The sequence below is a fragment of the Suncus etruscus genome, chromosome 13 (genome assembly GCF_024139225.1).
Source record: "Suncus etruscus isolate mSunEtr1 chromosome 13, mSunEtr1.pri.cur, whole genome shotgun sequence".
NCBI classification, from domain to species: domain Eukaryota; kingdom Metazoa; phylum Chordata; class Mammalia; order Eulipotyphla; family Soricidae; genus Suncus; species Suncus etruscus.
This window is the reverse complement of record NC_064860.1, coordinates 12,947,658-12,966,018: the sequence shown is the minus strand read 5'-3', so window position 1 is coordinate 12,966,018 and position 18,361 is coordinate 12,947,658. Positions and strand designations below refer to the sequence as shown.

At 37.4% G+C, this 18,361-nt stretch overlaps 1 protein-coding gene across 1 annotated transcript in view; it reads right to left on the bottom strand.

The window, feature by feature from the left end:
* Positions 1-18,361, bottom strand: part of ITGB8 (integrin subunit beta 8) — a 102,529-nt gene that overhangs the window by 59,764 nt on the left and 24,404 nt on the right. The window contains exon 2 of the mRNA XM_049785707.1: positions 4,957-5,042. Within this exon, the coding sequence (XP_049641664.1) occupies positions 4,957-5,042 (86 nt within the window). The remainder of the gene's footprint in view (positions 1-4,956; positions 5,043-18,361) is intronic.

Below are 18,361 nucleotides of genomic sequence, written 5' to 3'. Positions count from 1 at the left end.
AAGTATAATAGATATGCATGTGCTTGTATAGAGTCCTGATCTTCAGTTAAAGTAGGGTGCATAGTTGCAACATAAATATAATTAAAAGACAATAGTGAATATTATCTTTTTCATTCTTTCCAATAAATTTTCCAGCCATCATCTTTTTATGATAACAGAAACATTTACTTTCTTTACTTTTTATCCTATACTTCGATTTTATTCTGAATCCTATAATATTCAAATCCATCATTTCTTGTATTCAAATTCATTCTATTAATGGACCCCTTGGAGGGACCAAATGTAAGGTTTGGTCTAAGAAATAACTTGTAGTTAGATATATTAATATCCGTGTGTCTGTTTTTCTTAGAATGCTTCGGGCTACTGGGTGTGGTTCTACCTCAGTAGCCTGCGGAATACTGTGGGCAAATAGGCACTTGTGTGTTCATGCATGCCTCATTTGACAATAGATATACAAAGGACTACATGCATTCGGAAAATGTGGAAACCCCAAGACTTCAAATAAGGAAGGGAAATGAGGTACTTGAGTTATCTGTTACCTGAGTTATCTGAGAGATTTTGTTCTTTGTATATATAGTATAGAAGAGAAGGAGTGTGGTTAATTTCTGCCACTATACACCTGTTGGTAGAGCCCTTTGGATTGGTCCTCTTATTGCCTTCTAAGTAGATGTCTCACGATTGGTTCCTTTAGTTTACATGTTAAAAAGATGCATCCCAATGCTTCCTCCTTTGGCTTTTCCCCCTTCCCTTGAGGGTGGGCTTTGATTTTCCTAATAAAGACTGCTTTGGAGGTTTGGAGGAAAACTGCCATCTTGGCTCATGATTCCACGAGGTGGAGCAATTGGCTTGTGGGTGAACAGCTGGTGGTGTGAGTTTCTGGCCTGCTATTCCTTTCCAACTTTGTGGATTATTTCCTTCATTGGAATTGCTGCTGGACCTGCGTCTCTTATTCTACCCAGAGGTGGAACATGGGGATTCCTCTCCCTCTCTGGGGACTGTAGAACACACAACCCACCATTTCACATACATCAAACTTTGCCATTTAACCACTATATGTTATCTATTTGTTTTATTTTGCTTTGTTGGTATACTTCCTGGTCTCAATTATTTAGTAATGTCTGAATTAGCATGTCTGTTTTTAACCAGTGTACAAAAGCTAAGTTAGAAAATAAATATTTTTTTATCTTGTCAATTAGATTTGAAAAAAGAAAGAAAAGACCATGGTATCAAACTAAGTAAAGGAATGCTGCCCTTACCCAGAGTGGCATACTTTCCACTCTGTAAAAAGAAAATAATCTAAAACTTCACCCTTGTAATGTTTTGTCTTATCTTGATTTCTACTAATTCTTAAGTCACACTCTTTTTTTTTCTGTCCTAAACATTCAGGTTTCATTAACTAGCTGCATCCAAATCTGTTTGAAAATAAAAGCTCAAGCTGAAGTCAATCCATGTGACATTATTTCAGCTGTTCTATTTATTCCTTTCTTTTAATACACTCAACTGATGATGTACAAATAAGAAAAAACTCTTTTCCAACTCACTTCTTGACTTTTAAAGATAGCGTTTTACACAGAAATGAAAGAAATTCACCATCTTCCTTTTGACAACGAATGCTCATTTAGTATTTTAGTATGACTATGTTCTAAGGATCACAGCATATATTCACCTTATAAACAGGTTATGAATAGAAGATAACAAAACTTGTCAATACTTGCATAAATGTTAAAAGAAACTATGATGTCTATCAGAAATATGTGTATGAATATGTGGATACTGTATGTGTTGAGCTCTGGAATGGATCTCCAGCAACCAAGGAATGTAAGGCCTCATACTAGGTAATAAGGTAATAAGACCTTTATCCTTAGTATTTTCCAGTCACTTGTATCTAGCATGGAGGAAAAGATCAGGCAAAATAGGTAGCATTATAGATTAACATTCTACATAAGAATTCATAAGCAAATTGAATACACCCTATCTAAGTTTTCTTTTAAATTTGGCTAACTTTGGACATTCTATAAGGCAGGCTTAATTGGTTGCTGTTTATATGCTGTAATCAGGAAGAAAGAAAGCCCATCTCTGTCTTTCCTGTGTGATGGAGTAATAATTCAGTTACATATGTGCCGAATGGTGAACTATATTTCAAAATCAATCCTTCGTTCTCTCAAGTCAGCTTGTGGGGAGTCAACAGCTCCTTTTCATATTGATTTGTCTGGTGGTTGAGTTCTAATACCTACTGCTTCCTCTGAGTTTGCAGTTTTAACAAAGGGAGTTTCTTTCCTAAATTTGAATGAGTTATTTTAGAGTCTTATATAGATTTCTATAAAACGATTCCCATATTGTTCTTTATTTTTAATTTTATTTTTATCTTGGGCCACATTCAAAAGTGCTTCTGGATTGTGCTGTCTCTTTGCTCAGGGCCCATTTTCAATTCTATTCTTTTTAATTATTTATTTTGGTTTTGGGGTCACACCCAGTGGCACTCAGGGCTCTGTGCTCAGAAATTGCTACTGTCAGGCTCTGGGGACCATATTGGATGCTGGGATTTGAACCACTGTCCATCCTGCTTTGGCTGCGAGCAAGGCAAATGCCCTATCACTGTTCTATCTCTCTGGCCTTTATTATTATTATTTTTTTTTTTTGGTTTTTGGGCCACACCCGTTTGACGCTCAGGGGTTACTCCTGGCTATGTGCTCAGAAATCGCCCCTGGCTTGGGGGAACCATATGGGACGCCGGGGGATCGAACCGCTGTCCGTTCCTTGGCTAGCGCTTGTAAGGCAGGCACCTTACCTCCAGCGCCACCGCCCGGCCCCAGCCTTTATTATTTTTATATTTTTTAATTTTTATTTAAACATCACAATTACAAACATGTTTGTAGTTGGGTTTCAGCTATAAAAAAGAACACCAGTCCACCTTATGAAGCTACCACAAAGAATGGTCAGTTCAGTTAGAGAAATAACTGCACAGACAACTATCCTGACAATGATAGTGAGTGAGAGAAATAGAATGCCTATCTTGAATACAGGCAGGAGGGAATTGGGGGAGGAGGGAGATGGGGACATTGGTGGCGGGAATGCCGACTCCATTCTTAAGCAGCGTATATGTCTATGTTGCAGAAGCTTCTGCATCTTACTTCATTTAACTTTCTCAACAGCATCCTGGGTACAATTTTTATTTTTAGATTAGAACTAGGAAAGAGTGGCTAGGTTAATGAGCCCAAGTTTATAAGGTAGAAACTAATTTAACTGGAGATCTTAATGCAAATTGATCTCATTCAGAGCTTTCTATTCAAGAAAAAAATTTCTAGAAAAAATTTCAAGAAAAAAAATTTCTGTTCAAGAAAAAAAATCCTGATCCATTCAGAAGAGTAGTTTGTATATGGAAACAGTCATTTGAAGGAACAGTCTGACATCAAATAGGATTTTCTCCTCTTCTCTAGCAATTACACTTTGCCTCCTTCTATTTCAATGACTACTCAAGTTCCCTCCTTGCTTGAGAGAGTGACATTGCCTCAACTCCAACAGTAACTTTCCTGAATGTTAGTTCCAGTATGTCATATGTTGGCAACAAAGAAGGGGTTCTCTAGAACCTTACAGTCTATATCGCTGCTATCATATTTGACTACCCACTGAGTTTCATAACCATCTTTTGGAAGTTCTTCTAAACTAGCTTCACTAAATTCTCACTAACGGACACATTCGCGCAATCTTCATGGCTCTGGAAGTCTTCCTGAATGATACAGTCATGGAGTACTGGTTGAGAATTAGGACCCAGAGACCCAGGAACCTTTCTTGAAAGAAAAACATTGTAGATGTGAGCTCGAAAATCAAGATTTTAAAGTAGAGGAAAAGGTGACTTGTATAATAGAATGGGTTCTTATGGCCCTTTGGTGCCTAAGGAGGGATGAAATTGGTCCCAGAAATTCTGGAATTGTACAATCTAAGGAAGTAACCTAGAACTATGTTCTCATGAAGAACTTTCTACTCTAGAGTATTATTTGACATTCACTAGTAGAACCCAAAGTGCATCAAGGAGGAAAGCTGTAGAACAGACATTTACTTCAGAATTGGCTACTGTTTAATGAGCCCTTCATTTGCTTCTTTCCTAATTTATTTTCCCACTATTCTCTTTTTCTAATTATGTCTCTTTTCTCTTATGAGGGAAAACAGCAAGAAGAATATTATGAAAGAGATATTTGCATAATTATACCTGGCCAGTTTCATAAGAAAACAAATTACTAGATGGCTTATTCCTTACAACTTAGAATACATTGGTTCTTTTGATAGAAGGAAACTAACAAAAGGAATGAATCCGAAATTACACTGGCACCAAGAGAGAAGGAATATATTACATTCATTTTCCTAAAAAATGTTATTGAAATAGGTTACTCTTGATATTATACAAAACCACTCTTATTGAACAGTAAACCTTTTCTGCCTTTTCTTTGTCCTACAGAGACGATTTCAAAAAGACAGCCACAAATCCAAAAGAAGCAACCAAGGGAGCTGATACACTATCTTATGAAATTAAAAAAATAATTTTTAAGTATTTCAAACAAAGCACCAGATCAATAAATTAGCTAGATTCCCTTTAACAACCAAGCACAAAAAAATAATACAACTTGGACATATAACCTAAAGTCCCAAACTAAAGCAATTATTCCCAATGAACTATCAAAAGTCATTCTGCTTGCCAATATTCTTCCATATTCTCTCCATAGAACAGATGGAAAGCATAAAACTGTTTGCACTTTATTTCAAAATGACCATAACTTTCCTAATAATAAGGTTACGATTTACTTTATGTTCAGCCAGATAGGATATCTCCAAGCAAAAAATATATTTTCCCTGAAGTTAAACAGCATCTTTAATTTTCGGATGTACCTCCAAGACACATAATATTAAGGCAGTGAAATCTTGTTAGAAAGAAGGTTGAGAAAACATCTTTAAAAGGCACACCTTTTGAGCACACCATCCACATTCTGGACCCAGAGCGAGGCACTTGGTACAGGACGCTGTATTTGAAGATGCGCATCTATTGTCTTCTGCAATGGAGGACAAAATGAGGTGTTATAGTTTATTTTCATTTATGAAATATGTGCATTTTTCCACCAAAACATTTTTTAAAAAGTAAAAGCTGATCAATAGTTTTAGGCATGTATATGTATATTTGTAACTTAATAAGATGAATCTGCTCATGACAGTTAATAAAGTATTTATTGTCCAGTAAATATTTGGGTTCTTTGTTTTTATAAAGTTGGGACAAAGTCCATAAAATATAAATAACAATGTGAATTTAGTTAGGTTTAGCATCTGAAATGAATTTTGCAGCACAAGTTATTTTTTATGTTTTATTGCTTGGATCAATGCGTGTTTTGTGATATAGAATTTTTCCTAAAGAAATTAAATTACAGAGAGAATGTCAACATATAAATCCAAGTGAGTCATAAAAATTTATAGAGATAATCTTGATAGACACATCAAGTTATTAACTTGGGAATTTCGATTGTATTGATATCAATTATTTTGGTTTGAAGTCTATCACAAGTATACAGTGTGATTCAGTGTTTTTGAAATATAAGGGTTAAAATGAATGAGTTTTTTCAGTTAACATAATGTCTCTAAGTGGATTACTTTAAGATTACAATATATGTAATTTTAATAGATTCTTTGACTTTATTATAACATTTCAGTACTAGTTTTTCATGGAAACTATCTTTAAACCTCTCATTATTAGGTAGGTACCATTAAGAGGGCCATAAACAGAAATTTTTATTAAAAAAAAAAGAGGGCCATCATAAAGGGCTTCAGCACATACAATAGGATGAAGATGCTTCAAAATTTTCTATTATAAAATTTAGTAAAAGTAGCCTATATTTCCTATAATTTATACTTTACTATGCAATGTCCTAAGGATACTGGAAATCACATCCTGCTAGCCACACCCATTTTACTACTAGTAAGGAGCAGAGACATACTGACTGGCAGGATCCCACTTTGCAAGTAAAGAACTAGATCAGCAAACATAGTAGCATGTAGTGTAATAAGCATGAGAGAAACATGACCAAAACACTAAGAGAACATAGAGAGTGATTCTTTGCAGTGGAAGTGCAGAGAAAGCGGGTGTATTAAAAGATGGTTCCCCAGAAGCAGTGATATTGTTTGTTTCTCTGTCATCTCATTTTCTTCTCATGTGTTTATCTTTTTTTAAATAACAGGTATTAATAAAGATAATTCATGATTGTATATATATACATATTGTATATATATATAAAACTCCGGGCCATGACAAACAAGGGTAAAAAGGGTATGGGAGCAAAAATATCTCCATCAATCCTTACCCAATTTCTTTCTCCTTTAGTTTGTCATTACATTCTAGAACACAAGGATAAAGTAATTTGTATCTGGGATCCATACAGCATGAAAGACTCTTGCCTTGAATGTGGCTGATTCAGGCTGGGTCCTTGACACTGCACATGGTCCTCCTAATTCACCCAGCCAGAAGTGATTCCTGAGCACAGAACTAGGAGTAAGTACTAAACACAGATGAGTGTAGGCCCCAAACAAAATAAAACAAAAAAGGTTTGTCTAGCTGAGAGGATATTAGAGGTATATATTCAAGAGTTATGTAAACTTGGATGCTAGTAGTTCCTTCTGTGTTGTTGTTTTTTTCTTTTTTGGTTTTGGAGCCACACCCACTTGTGCTTAGGGGTTACTCCTGGTTCTGTGCTCAGAAATTACTCAGGCTGTCTTGGGGGAAACCATATGGGATGCTAGAAATTAAACTCAGGTCAGCTGTGGACAAGGCAATCACCCTACCCACTTTGCTATTGCTTCAGCCCCCATGTGCTCCTTCTTATACTTCACAAGTTCCTTAAGAATTAAGCTCAAAACACTCTTCCTTGACTGTTTTACTGCTTGTTTTACCCCTGCTGTTTTACTGTCTTCCTCTGTGTCCCCATCTACCCCTTGGCTTCTATCAAGTTTTAAAGTATATTATCCCACTGGTTTAGGAATACAAGATCTAAATATAACCAACATTGTGTGCTCCCTTTATTTTCAATGTGACCACCTAACTATAAAGATACTGTAGCCTAAAACACTTCCATCTGGCTTCCCCTGCAAAACTATAAAATCTGCTTCTTCCTAAAGCCTTCAAAAAGAAGGGGTGACATTTTTAGTTCTGTTTCCTGAAAGCAGCCCAATTTCAGTCTAGAAATAAAGTACTTCTGCAGACTTAAATTGATCTTTACCAACTTTTAAATTTAACCCAAGTAGAGCATGGAATTAAGTCTCTTTCACATTAGTCTGGACCAACCTTTTTATTCACTAGGTAGGACATTTGGCCTGGCACTGAACATAGCTGACTCCTGAAAGCAAAGCTGCAGATTCCAAGGCTTGCTTTTGTTTCTATGGGTTGCCTGCCGTTGTCCTAAATTAACCCAAATTCAAGTTCAACTCAGGCTCCAGCTTCCATAGCACATGTGATAAATAATAACTTAACAAGCAAAATTCTGTTTTGACTGTTTTAGTCTGCTTTGACTGTTTTCTTTACAGTTTCCTAGTGCAAAAATTCCAACTTTAAGAATGATGCCCAAAAGAATAGAAATTTTGGTTTGTTCAATCCTGCCCAGGTTCCAGGGCTATTATTTCCCAGATTCTCTGTAGTTAAAAAAAAAAAGTGATGAAATGGCTATAGAAAAGATGTGCCTATGGATTCTATAGTCCTGGAGGAAGAGTATAAATTGAATTTTATAGGAACCATCTTAAAGAAATTTTTAAAAAAAATCTCAAAATATGTAATCAAGCATATACCTTAATATATAAATTTCACATCAGTTGTAGTAACTACACAAAGTGGTTGGGACACTTATGTATGAGGATATATTTTATCTGTCGGAACATGTACAAATACCCCACTTCTGTGGGATTAGAAAGTTTCCTCAGTGCTTTTCATACATGGAGGCATGGGAGTTATTTGTAGATAGTAGCATTTTGTCACCAGCCTCGGGTAGTCTCAGTACATTCACTATCTTGTAGCTGACACAATGAGTTCAGGAAGTTGCTGTCCAGAGGGAGTTTCTAGCAGTACCAAAGCTTATGTCAAGAATAACTGTGTCCTGGATGGGATGATGCCTTCCCTACTACAGTAGTGGGAGCTGCTCTTTTAGATATTTGTCTAGTGACATGGTATGAAGCACTTTATTCTTTGTGTTCTGCTCATTGTGTTTCTATTGAGACTGGCTTTGACGCATCCTAAGAAAAATCCTTAAGTCAGCATAGCAGAATTAAAATATTTCAAGTATTACTTGAAAAACTACATTCTAATTGGTGCCAGAGCAATAATAGAGTGGGTGAGGTGCTTGCCTGGGTAACCAACCTTGGTTCGATCCCCAGCATCCCAGATGGTTTCCAGAGCACCACCAGGGCTAAAATTCCTGATGGCATAGCTAGGAGTAACCCATGAACATCGCTAGGTGTGTCCGCCCAAACTATAAAACAAAATAAAATCACTCTCAGAACCATCTTTTGTGCTTATTTATTTTTCTCCAAATGCCTCACGATCTTCATATCCCCCAAATAGTGTGTAGTAACAGACATTTATAAAGTTATGAATTTCCACTCCTATTAAGACATAAGCAATATTGTAAAATTACCATTACCTGAAAAAATGAGAAACCATTAGCAATATTTTGGGGGGCTTTTAGGGTCAACCCAGCAATATTCATAGCTTATTCCTAATCTTCACTCAAGGATCACTCCTAGAGATGCTTACAGTACCATCTGTAGTGCCAGGAATCGAAATCAAATCAAACTACTTGCTGTAACAGTATCATTTAATTTAAAAGAACATTTTTTAAAATAATTTATTTAAAATGTGCTGCCATGACAGAAATCAGTACAGGACTTAATCTGACAAATCACTATGTACATTCTAAAAAGTGCTTTTCTTTGACTTATGAACATGGCTAAAGTGATTACAGGAAGCAAAGTTCCAAATCTCCATAGCACTGTAACTTCCCAGCCACGCACCCTTGCTATCTAAATTCTCTAAGGCTTTGTTTTCTCTAGAGTAGCACAGTGTTAACTATTACTATCAAAATAGTGATATCAAATGAATCGAGAAAGCATAAACATGCATGAGGTATTACAAACAATACTACTGAATACCATCTTGTTAATCTGTGTAGAAACACATGAGTATACAGAAAAACATACCCATGTGTATTTACCTTCACAAAAGTGAAGGTTATTATGTGTCTTTAAGTTTGTTTGCCAATGAAATCAATTAAGTATAAAATGAAAGGCCCTTGACTCACAAAGACAGTTTTAATTTAATTTCAAACACTTCTCAGGGGGTAGAGAGAGCCCAATATGTAAGGTGCTTGCCCTGCTTGCTTCTGATCCAAGTTCAGTCCTGTACATGAAACCACTCTAGCTTCCAGAGATGGCAGCAACAATACCCTGGATCCAGGCAGCCCACAGCACATGAGATCTCAGTCCCTATCAACAGTGATAACCAACCATGTTGGAGTGATTTTAACTCTAAATTCCAACTGCTACAGACTTAATCTGGCTTTAAATATTATTTCCCAAAATTAAATGTTTGTGACACATATGAAAAGACTTCTATTTCAATATTTAAGTATAATAAAAATCTATCAGCAACATGATACGGTATAAATAACAGGAAACTATTCTAGTACTCGCATAGTTATTGTTTCAAATCATGTCTTTTTTGTATCATTTTGAAACTATTTAGCCTATAGAAGTGATAGAAGAGAAAATGTACAAAAAGAAACTAAAATAACCAAGAAATAGAATAGAAAAAACAATGTTACACTGAGACTTTCCCAAAAGAGATCAAGTCCAATACAACTTTTAGGAAACGTGTCTAATAATTTTAGGGTTTTTTACTGCATAAAACAACAAGATTTAAAGTTCTTGTCATCAATATGTAAAGATTGTCTTATTCCTAGGACAAATGATTGTGGGAAAATAAAGAGATGCACTCCCGCAGCCTATCCTAACCACACATTTTCAAACACTGGATCACTATATAAATATATTAAATTGGATGCTTATAAACTCGGATCATTATATAAAGCTACTCACTTTCAAACAAAACAACAATGTTGGAGCATGCAAGATGGTCTAAAGAGCTGGAGCACTTACTTGTGTGTGGGAAGCCCAGACTCAGTCCCAACACTAAATGGTTGCAAGAGCCCTGCTTGGGAGTATACCAAGCACTGGTATGCCCCCCTAATAAAACCAAAATAAACAGCAAAGTAAGCACTATTTTAATAAATACATGCTCTATGTGGTGGCATTCAAAAACCAGACAAATTGAGTTCTCACAGAATGAAGAATGGAAGATAACTTTGATGTTATCTTATTTTTGGTTATGATTTAATTTTTAATGTTCATTATGTTAAGTAAACATTACAGACATTACTATGTATGCTTTCATATTTACGTATTATGGTTAAGTAAACATTACCAACATTTTCAATTTACCTGAGTTTTGAAAACTCTTATTTATTTATTTATTTATTTATTTATTTATTTATTTATTTTGTGGGGCCACACCTGGTGATGCTCAGGGGTTACTCCTGGCCATGCGCTCAGAAATCGCTGGCTTGGGGGACTATATGGGATGCCAGGGATCAAATCGAGGTCCGTTCTGGGTCAGCTGTGTGCAAGGCAAACACCCTACCACTGCACTATTGCTCCAGTCCTGAAAACTTTTATTTATGTAGAAATTTAATATACTGTATAGCATATATAGATATATTGATATATTGTTTGAATCACTCTTAGATGCCTAATTATTTCCAAGTTATGATTGAAGAATTAGTTTGTCCCCCCCACACACACACACAGAGGGCTGAAATAGTGCATGCTATTCATTTGAAAATTAAACACAGGAAACCAGTCAGTTCAGTTTAAATACGAAGGAGGTAAAGGAGCATGGGAGAAAAGGTAGAAGCTGAGAAGCTCAAGGAAAAGACAGTTCTAAGCAGGAAAGTTCAGAGGGACTAGGAATACAGCACAGAGAACTTCACATCTGAGATGATTTTTTTAAAAAAGCAAGTAAACACAACTCTTGGAATGCATTTCTGCAAACCACATTATTTATCAGTATGTGTATGGGGGTAGGAAGAGAGTAAGACCTACTCCACCAGTGCAAGTGGTTAACTCCTGACTCTGTACTCGGGGAAATAACTCCTGGTAGGTGGTGCCAGTAATCAAATTTCACATTAGCTACATGCAGTGCAAGTGCCTTAACCACTGTACTATCTGGCTCCTTATCAGCACTTGTTTTGTTTGTTTGGGGCCATATCAGGCAGTACTCAGGGGACCAGAGGCAGTACCAGGGATTGAACTAGTTTGCAAGTCATGCGCTTTTTCTCTGTTCATTTTTTATACATTTTCTCTGTTAGACTTTACAATATATAAAATATGGGGCTAGAGTGGTGGCACAAGGGGTAATGAGTCTGCCTTGCCCACGTTAGCTAAGGATGGAACTTGGTTCGTTTCCCGGGCATCCCATATGTTCCCCCAAGCCAGGAGTGATTTCTGAGCGCATAGCCAGAGCATCACACCTGAGCATCACTGTGTGTGGCCCAAAAACCAAAAAAGAAACAAAAAGAACAAACCAAAAAGCAAACAAAAAAAGAATATATAAAATATTATTTCTCTAATAAAAACAAGCAAATATATAGAATTTAATCATAAATCAGTGGAAAACTTTTTTAAATGAATTTTATGCCAATTAAGTACTTTTTACTGTGCTTGTATAGAATTAACTAAAAGATAGCCCTTAATATTTGTAGTTCATTACTCAATGATTATATATAATATAATAATATATAATATAATAATATATAATATAATATAATAATATATAATAATAATAAATGATATAAATATAAATATTATACACTAGTAGCAACTTTGACGGTTTAGATTGACAAATCTTTCTTTGCTTCTTCCAATCTGCTTAATTTATTTAAAATTTGCACCAAATAAGCATTAAGCCTATGAAAATGGTATCTTCATGGGGAAAAACATTTTCTCCAAATAATTTAGTTCCTCCTTTCACTTGAAAATGCACTTATAAGTGTCTGTTTAGCAAACTCTAGTTAAAGTTAAGAATCTTCCAGATAATTAGATTTAATAGTTTAAAGTGTACTTTGAAAAAATGGCAGAGGTATAATGAAATTCACTTCTTAAATGGTAGTCAGGACAGAGGTTGAGGGAATGAGGACACTATAAAATAAAAAGTACATGTTGGTTTCCCAGAGAAAGAACCTGAGTTAAAGATTTCTGTCAAGTAATTTACTAAGATGAAAAGAATGAAAGGAACAAAAAGCCGCAATACAAAATGCCTTCTACATATCTATATTCTTTGCAGCACTGTTTACATAGCCAGAATCTGGAAACAATCCAGATGCCCTTCAACAGATGAATGACTAAAGAAGTAAATTGTGGTACATATACATAATGGAATATTATGCAGCAGTTAGGAGAAATGAAGTCATAAAATTTTCCTATATATGAATGGACAAGAAAACTATTATGCTGAATGAAATAAGTCAGGGGGAGAGTGATAAACACAGAATAGTCTCACTTATCTATGGGTTTTAAGAAAAATAAAAGACATTATTGTAATGATACCGAGAGATAATAGAGACGAGGGCTAGAAGGACCAGTTTATAATATGAAGCTTACCACAGAGTGGTGAGTGCAGTTAGAGAAATAACTACACTAACAATTATTATGACAATGATAATGAGAGGAGTCTTGAATACAGATGGGAATGTGGAAGAAGGGAGATGGGGCATTGGTGGTGGGAAGGTTGCAGTGATGAAGGGGGTGTGTTCTTTTTATAACTACAAACATGTTTGTAATCATGGTGCTTAAATAAAGATAATATTTAAAAAAAAAGGAAAGCGTGATAAGAATGTGTCAGGGCAGGGCAAGGCAAAGATGTTGGGGCAAGGAAAATGCAATCATACTTGAATCTCGCCTAGAACTTGGAGTACTTGTACTTGTACTTGGAGTACAAATGACAGCACAAAACTGTCCATTTTGGTTTTTGGCCACACCCGGTGACGCTCAAGGGTTACTCCTGGCTATGCGCTCAGAAGTCGCTCCTGGCTTGGGGGACCATATGGGACCCCGGGGGTTCTAACTGTGGTCCGTCCAAGGCTAACACAGGCAAGGCGGGCACCTTACCTCTAGCGCCACTGCACAGGGCTGGTGTCTTTATAGGGTAGGGCAGGATAGGTTAATCCTTTAAGATTTCTAAGCATTGTGGGTGACTTGTGGAAATGAATTCTTCTGAGGTGATTTTGTAACCATAAACAGCAGAACACAGAGCATCAGATAGGACAACAGGGAGTAATTAGCAATCACTATTTCAATGACAGGGCCAAGAGTGGCCAACAAATAAAACCTTGTGCAGAGGTCAGTATTCTCCCACATGTTCTCGACTTAACACATGATATTCTGCTTTTGATCATGATGGTTTTAAGAATAAAAATACCCCCTAGTTCATTCTCTGTTGTATTTATGGTCATCATAAAATGTAGTGCAAATACTCATAGAGATGATGCAGAGGTTCTCAAAGGAACTTCTCTCAAAGTTTCTCAAAAATAGAGTTGATTTAGATGGAATGTCCTTTGTCCTTCCTGTTTCTCCTTGCCTGGAATATAAATGTGATATCTGGAACAACAACAGCACCTTCAGGCCTGAGAGAAAGCTACTTTTGAGAATCTACAAGGCTGCTACGCTACTGGCAGTACTCTGGAATTGCTGTCCCATTCTGGGTTCTTTCTCTGAACTGTTGCTGGTATGAGAAAAATTCACCCCAGGAATTCTCTTCATTCAAAGTTTCATTTTGAAAGATCTGTGACTAGCAGATGTCTGTAGTTTTTCACTGATAAAATTTATTTGAGATGTGAAAGATTATCATTTGAGATATGACACACTTGAAAGGTATTGCTATGAATGCTTCTCAGAAATATTAAGCATAAGAAACATAACATTACTTTGTTTTATTCTCTTTGGGAAACACGCCTGGCCTTGATCAGGACTTATTCCTGGCTTGTCTTTATGGGACCACATGTGGTGTGCCAGGGATGGCACACATGTCAACTGTGTTAAGGCAAGTGCCCTACTCACTCTGCTGTCACTCTGGCCCCACATAACTTTGCTTTTATGATGTAGATCAGGGGTCCTCAAACTTTTTAAACAGGGGGCCAGTTCACTGTCCTTCAGACTATTGGAGGGCCAGATAATAGTAAAAACAAAAATTATGAACAAATTTCTATGCACACTTCATATATCTTATTTAGAAGTGAAGAAAAAAAATGGGAATAAATACAATATGTGGCCTGTGGGCCGTAGTTTGAAGACCCCTGATGTAGATAAACTCTGGAAAAAAAGGTGCTTTTTTTTTTTTACATAGTTTTTCCCTTAAAATAAAATATTAGATTTCCAGTTTCTTAAAATTAGTTAAAATATTTTCATTATATCCTCAGTATGTAAACCTAGCAGTTGGTACAGATTCCATAAGTATGTGATAAATAGTATTCTTTGTTAACATTTAATTTGTGAGGTTTTTTTATTTTCGAAGCTTTTATTTTAGAATGCATTTTTACCTTTATGATACACATATAGACGAAGATATCTTAATGTTTTCAAATGTGAAAAACGCATACTTTTAAAAACAAGTTTATCATCTTTACATTTGAGTCTTAGTTTGAAAAGTTCTTATTTAAATTAAATCTATTAAAAAAAAAACTTGAACTGGGGCCCGGAGAGATAGCACAGCAGCATTTGCCTTGCAAGCAGCCGATCCAGGACCAAAGGTGGTTGGTTCGAATCCCGGTGTCCCATATGGTCCCCCGTGCCTGCCAGGAGCTATTTCTGAGCAGACAGCCAGGAGTAACCCCTGAGCACCGTCGGGTATAACCCAAAAACCAAAAAAAAAAAAAAACAAAACAAAACAAAACAAAAAAAACAAACCCTGAACTTTATTTAACCTATTTTCTATACTGATTGATCAGAGTTTAAAAAGATGCATCAAAATTCTCTTAGTGAGTAGCACATGCATTTGTTATGTATTACAAATTGGGGGAAAAACAAAAAACAAAACAAAACAAAAAAGGGCCGGGCGGTGGCGCTGGAGGTAAGGTGCCTGCCTTGCCTGCGCTAGCCTAGGACGGACCGCAGTTCGATCCCCCGGCGTCCCATATGGTCCTCCAAGAAGCCAGGAGCAACTTCTGAGCGCATAGCCAGGAGTAACCCCTGAGCGTCACAGGGTGTGGCCCAAAAACAAAAACAAAAACAAACAAACAAAAAACAAATTGGGGAGTATACATGTAATGTTGGCACGGTGAGTTACCGAACTTCCAGTGGAAGATCCATCAGACAAGGGGAAAAATATCAAAGATATACAAGGTACTGACAGAACTCAACGGCAACAACAACAACAAAACCCCCATCTAGCTCCATTAAAAAATGGGAAGAAGATATGAACAGACTTTTCCTCGAAGAATAGCCTTTGGCTATTTATTTGTATTCCTTCTTTAAAGAGTGTCCATTCATTTCTTCTTCCTATCTTCCAATGAAGTCAGATGATTCTTTCTTGCCAAGTTATGTCAGTACCCTGTATATATCCTACATTAGCCATCTATCTGATGGATGAGTAACACAAGCAGATGTGTTGTACGTGTTTAGGTGTCAACCTGTGATGTAGATATGGACAGAGGACCAGGGAGGCAACAAACCATCCAGTGAAGACAGTGGGTGGGCAGCACTCAAAAATGTTGTATAGTGCAAATTGCGGTGTCAACATGCAGTGTTGGCACACGGACAGGGAACCAGTGAGGAAATGAAACTTCTAGTCCAAGACCAGTGGTAGCATATGCAGATGTAGTTATGTGACTTTGGATGTTAATGTGCGAAGTTGGCATGGACAGAGGACCAGTGAGGCCATGAACCATCCAGTGGAACTCCATTGGGTGATGAACACTTGCAGATAATATGTTGTGCGAGTTGTGGTATCAATGTGCAATATTGGTATGGACAGGACTAATGAGGCAATAAATCATCCAAAGATGACAAAGGGGCCGGAGCAGTGGTGCAGAGGTAGGGCATTTGCCTTGCACACACTGACCTAAGATGGACTATGGTTGAATCTCCCAGTATCCCATATGGTCCCCCAAGCTAGGAGCAATTTCTGAGCACATAGCCAGGAGTAACACCTGAGTATCACTAGGTGTGGCCCAAAAAACAACACAAAACAAAACAAAAAAAGAAGAAAGAAAAGAAAAGATAAAAAGGAAAAAATTGACAAAAATATTTCTTGTCTTGTGCCTTACATTCTATTTTACACAAACATTTTACCCTTTTCAATTTGTCCTTTTCCCTTACACATGCACAGACAACTTCCATTTTAAAAACAGTGAGTCCAGGGGCTTGAGCACTGGCGCAAGTGGTAGGGTGTTTGCCTTGCAAGCGCCGACCTAGGATGGACCACGGTTTGATGCCCCAGAGTCCCATATGGTCCTCCAAATCAGGAGCAATTTCTGAATGCATAGCCAGGAGAAACCCTTGAGCATCCCCGAGTGTGTCCCAAAACAATACAAAACAACAAAATCAGTGAGTCCAGTCCCATTTTTTCTTGTCCAATTTGCTCAAACTCATTTACCTTACACCTCCTAAAGCTTTCTTCCCCTTTGGTTCCACCTAGATCCCCTTGACTGTAGGTCTTGACTCAGTCTCCCTGGCTGATTTTCCCTTCTAATCTTACAAAAGCCATTAGGACAATATCATTAGAATACTCTTTTCCAGTTCCATATGCTCACCTTATATTAAGTAAGATACATACTGGAAATGTTCAAAATCAAATGGAACACATGCTTCACAAAACTCTCTGCATTTCTGTTTTTTTTCCCAAGGACCACTGTCCTGTCATTTACTGTTTTGAGTGAGGAGAAGCAACTACATTTCTACCGATTTCCTGGAAAGCTTTCTCTAGTATCCAAGAGCTGAGTCTTGGCAGATGAATCATAGTTATGTTCATTTTTCATTCCTTTAATTCTGAAGCCAGGTGTGTCTTGAGGCTTCTGTTGTAAAACGTGCCTTGAGATCCACCACCACCAACTTCTTGACAAGGTCCAGAGTTAAATAAAACCTGTAACAGGTTTTTGCACACCTGAACAAGGACCAGGCCTTTTCATTATGTTAAATGTAATCCCCCCCCCCCCAAAAAAAAAAATCAGTCCTATTGTGATCACTTTACAAATGAAAGGAAAAGGGACAGAGACGTAGGACATTTGCCTTGCACCAGGCTAGTAAGTCCTGGGAAGGAAGATGGAAGGAAGGAAGGAAGGAAGGAAGGAAGGAAGGAAGGAAGGAAGGAAGGAAGGGAGGGAGGGAGGGAGGGAGGGAGGGAGGGAGGGAGGGAGGGAGGGAGGGAGGGAGGGAGGGAGGGAGGGAGGGAGGGAGGGAGGGAGGGAGGGAGGGAGGGAGGGAGGGAGGGAGGGAGGGAGGGAGGGAGGGCAGACGAGAGTGACAGTACAAAGGAGAAGGCATTTGTCTTGCATCTGGCCAATCCCAGGTTTGGTCTGCCAGCATCTCACATGATCCACCAAGCATTACCAGGAGTAATTCCCGAGTGCAGAGCCAGGAGTGATCCCTGAACACTGCAACTGGGGTGGGAGGAGAGGGAGGGAGAAAAGGAGAGGAGTTGGAGAGAAAAAGAGAGATACAGAGAGCTAATCAGTTTAATTTTTCTTATAAAATCCTGACTATGAGGTCTAGTGATACTAAATAAAATATTACTTTTAACACAACTATTATTAGATACAAATCCACTTTATTCACTTATTTCTTTATCTTCTTTTTTACCACTCAATTCTAAATAAAATTTCACCCATCAAATGTTTTATGCCCCAACAAGGGTGAGTATTTTGTGTGGAGCAGAACATTATAGTGCCAGAGGTTGAATATTGCCATCATCAACAGAAGTTTATTATCATAAATAATCTTTATATTTTAGGAACAAGTTTCAATGTCCTTTCTTACAGAGTAAAATCGATTCACATAAGTATAATGGGGCTTTGTACAGCATTAGAATTGTTTCTTTTGTTTGTTTTTTTGTTTTGTTTTGTTTTGTTTTTTTGGGCCACACCCGGCGGTGCTCAGGGGTTACTCCTGGCTGTCTGCTCAGAAATAGCTCCTGGCAGGCACGGGGGACCATATGGGACACCGGGATTCGAACCAACCACCTTTGGTCCTGGATCGGCTGCTTGCAAGACAAACGCCGTTGTGCTATCTCTCCGGGCCC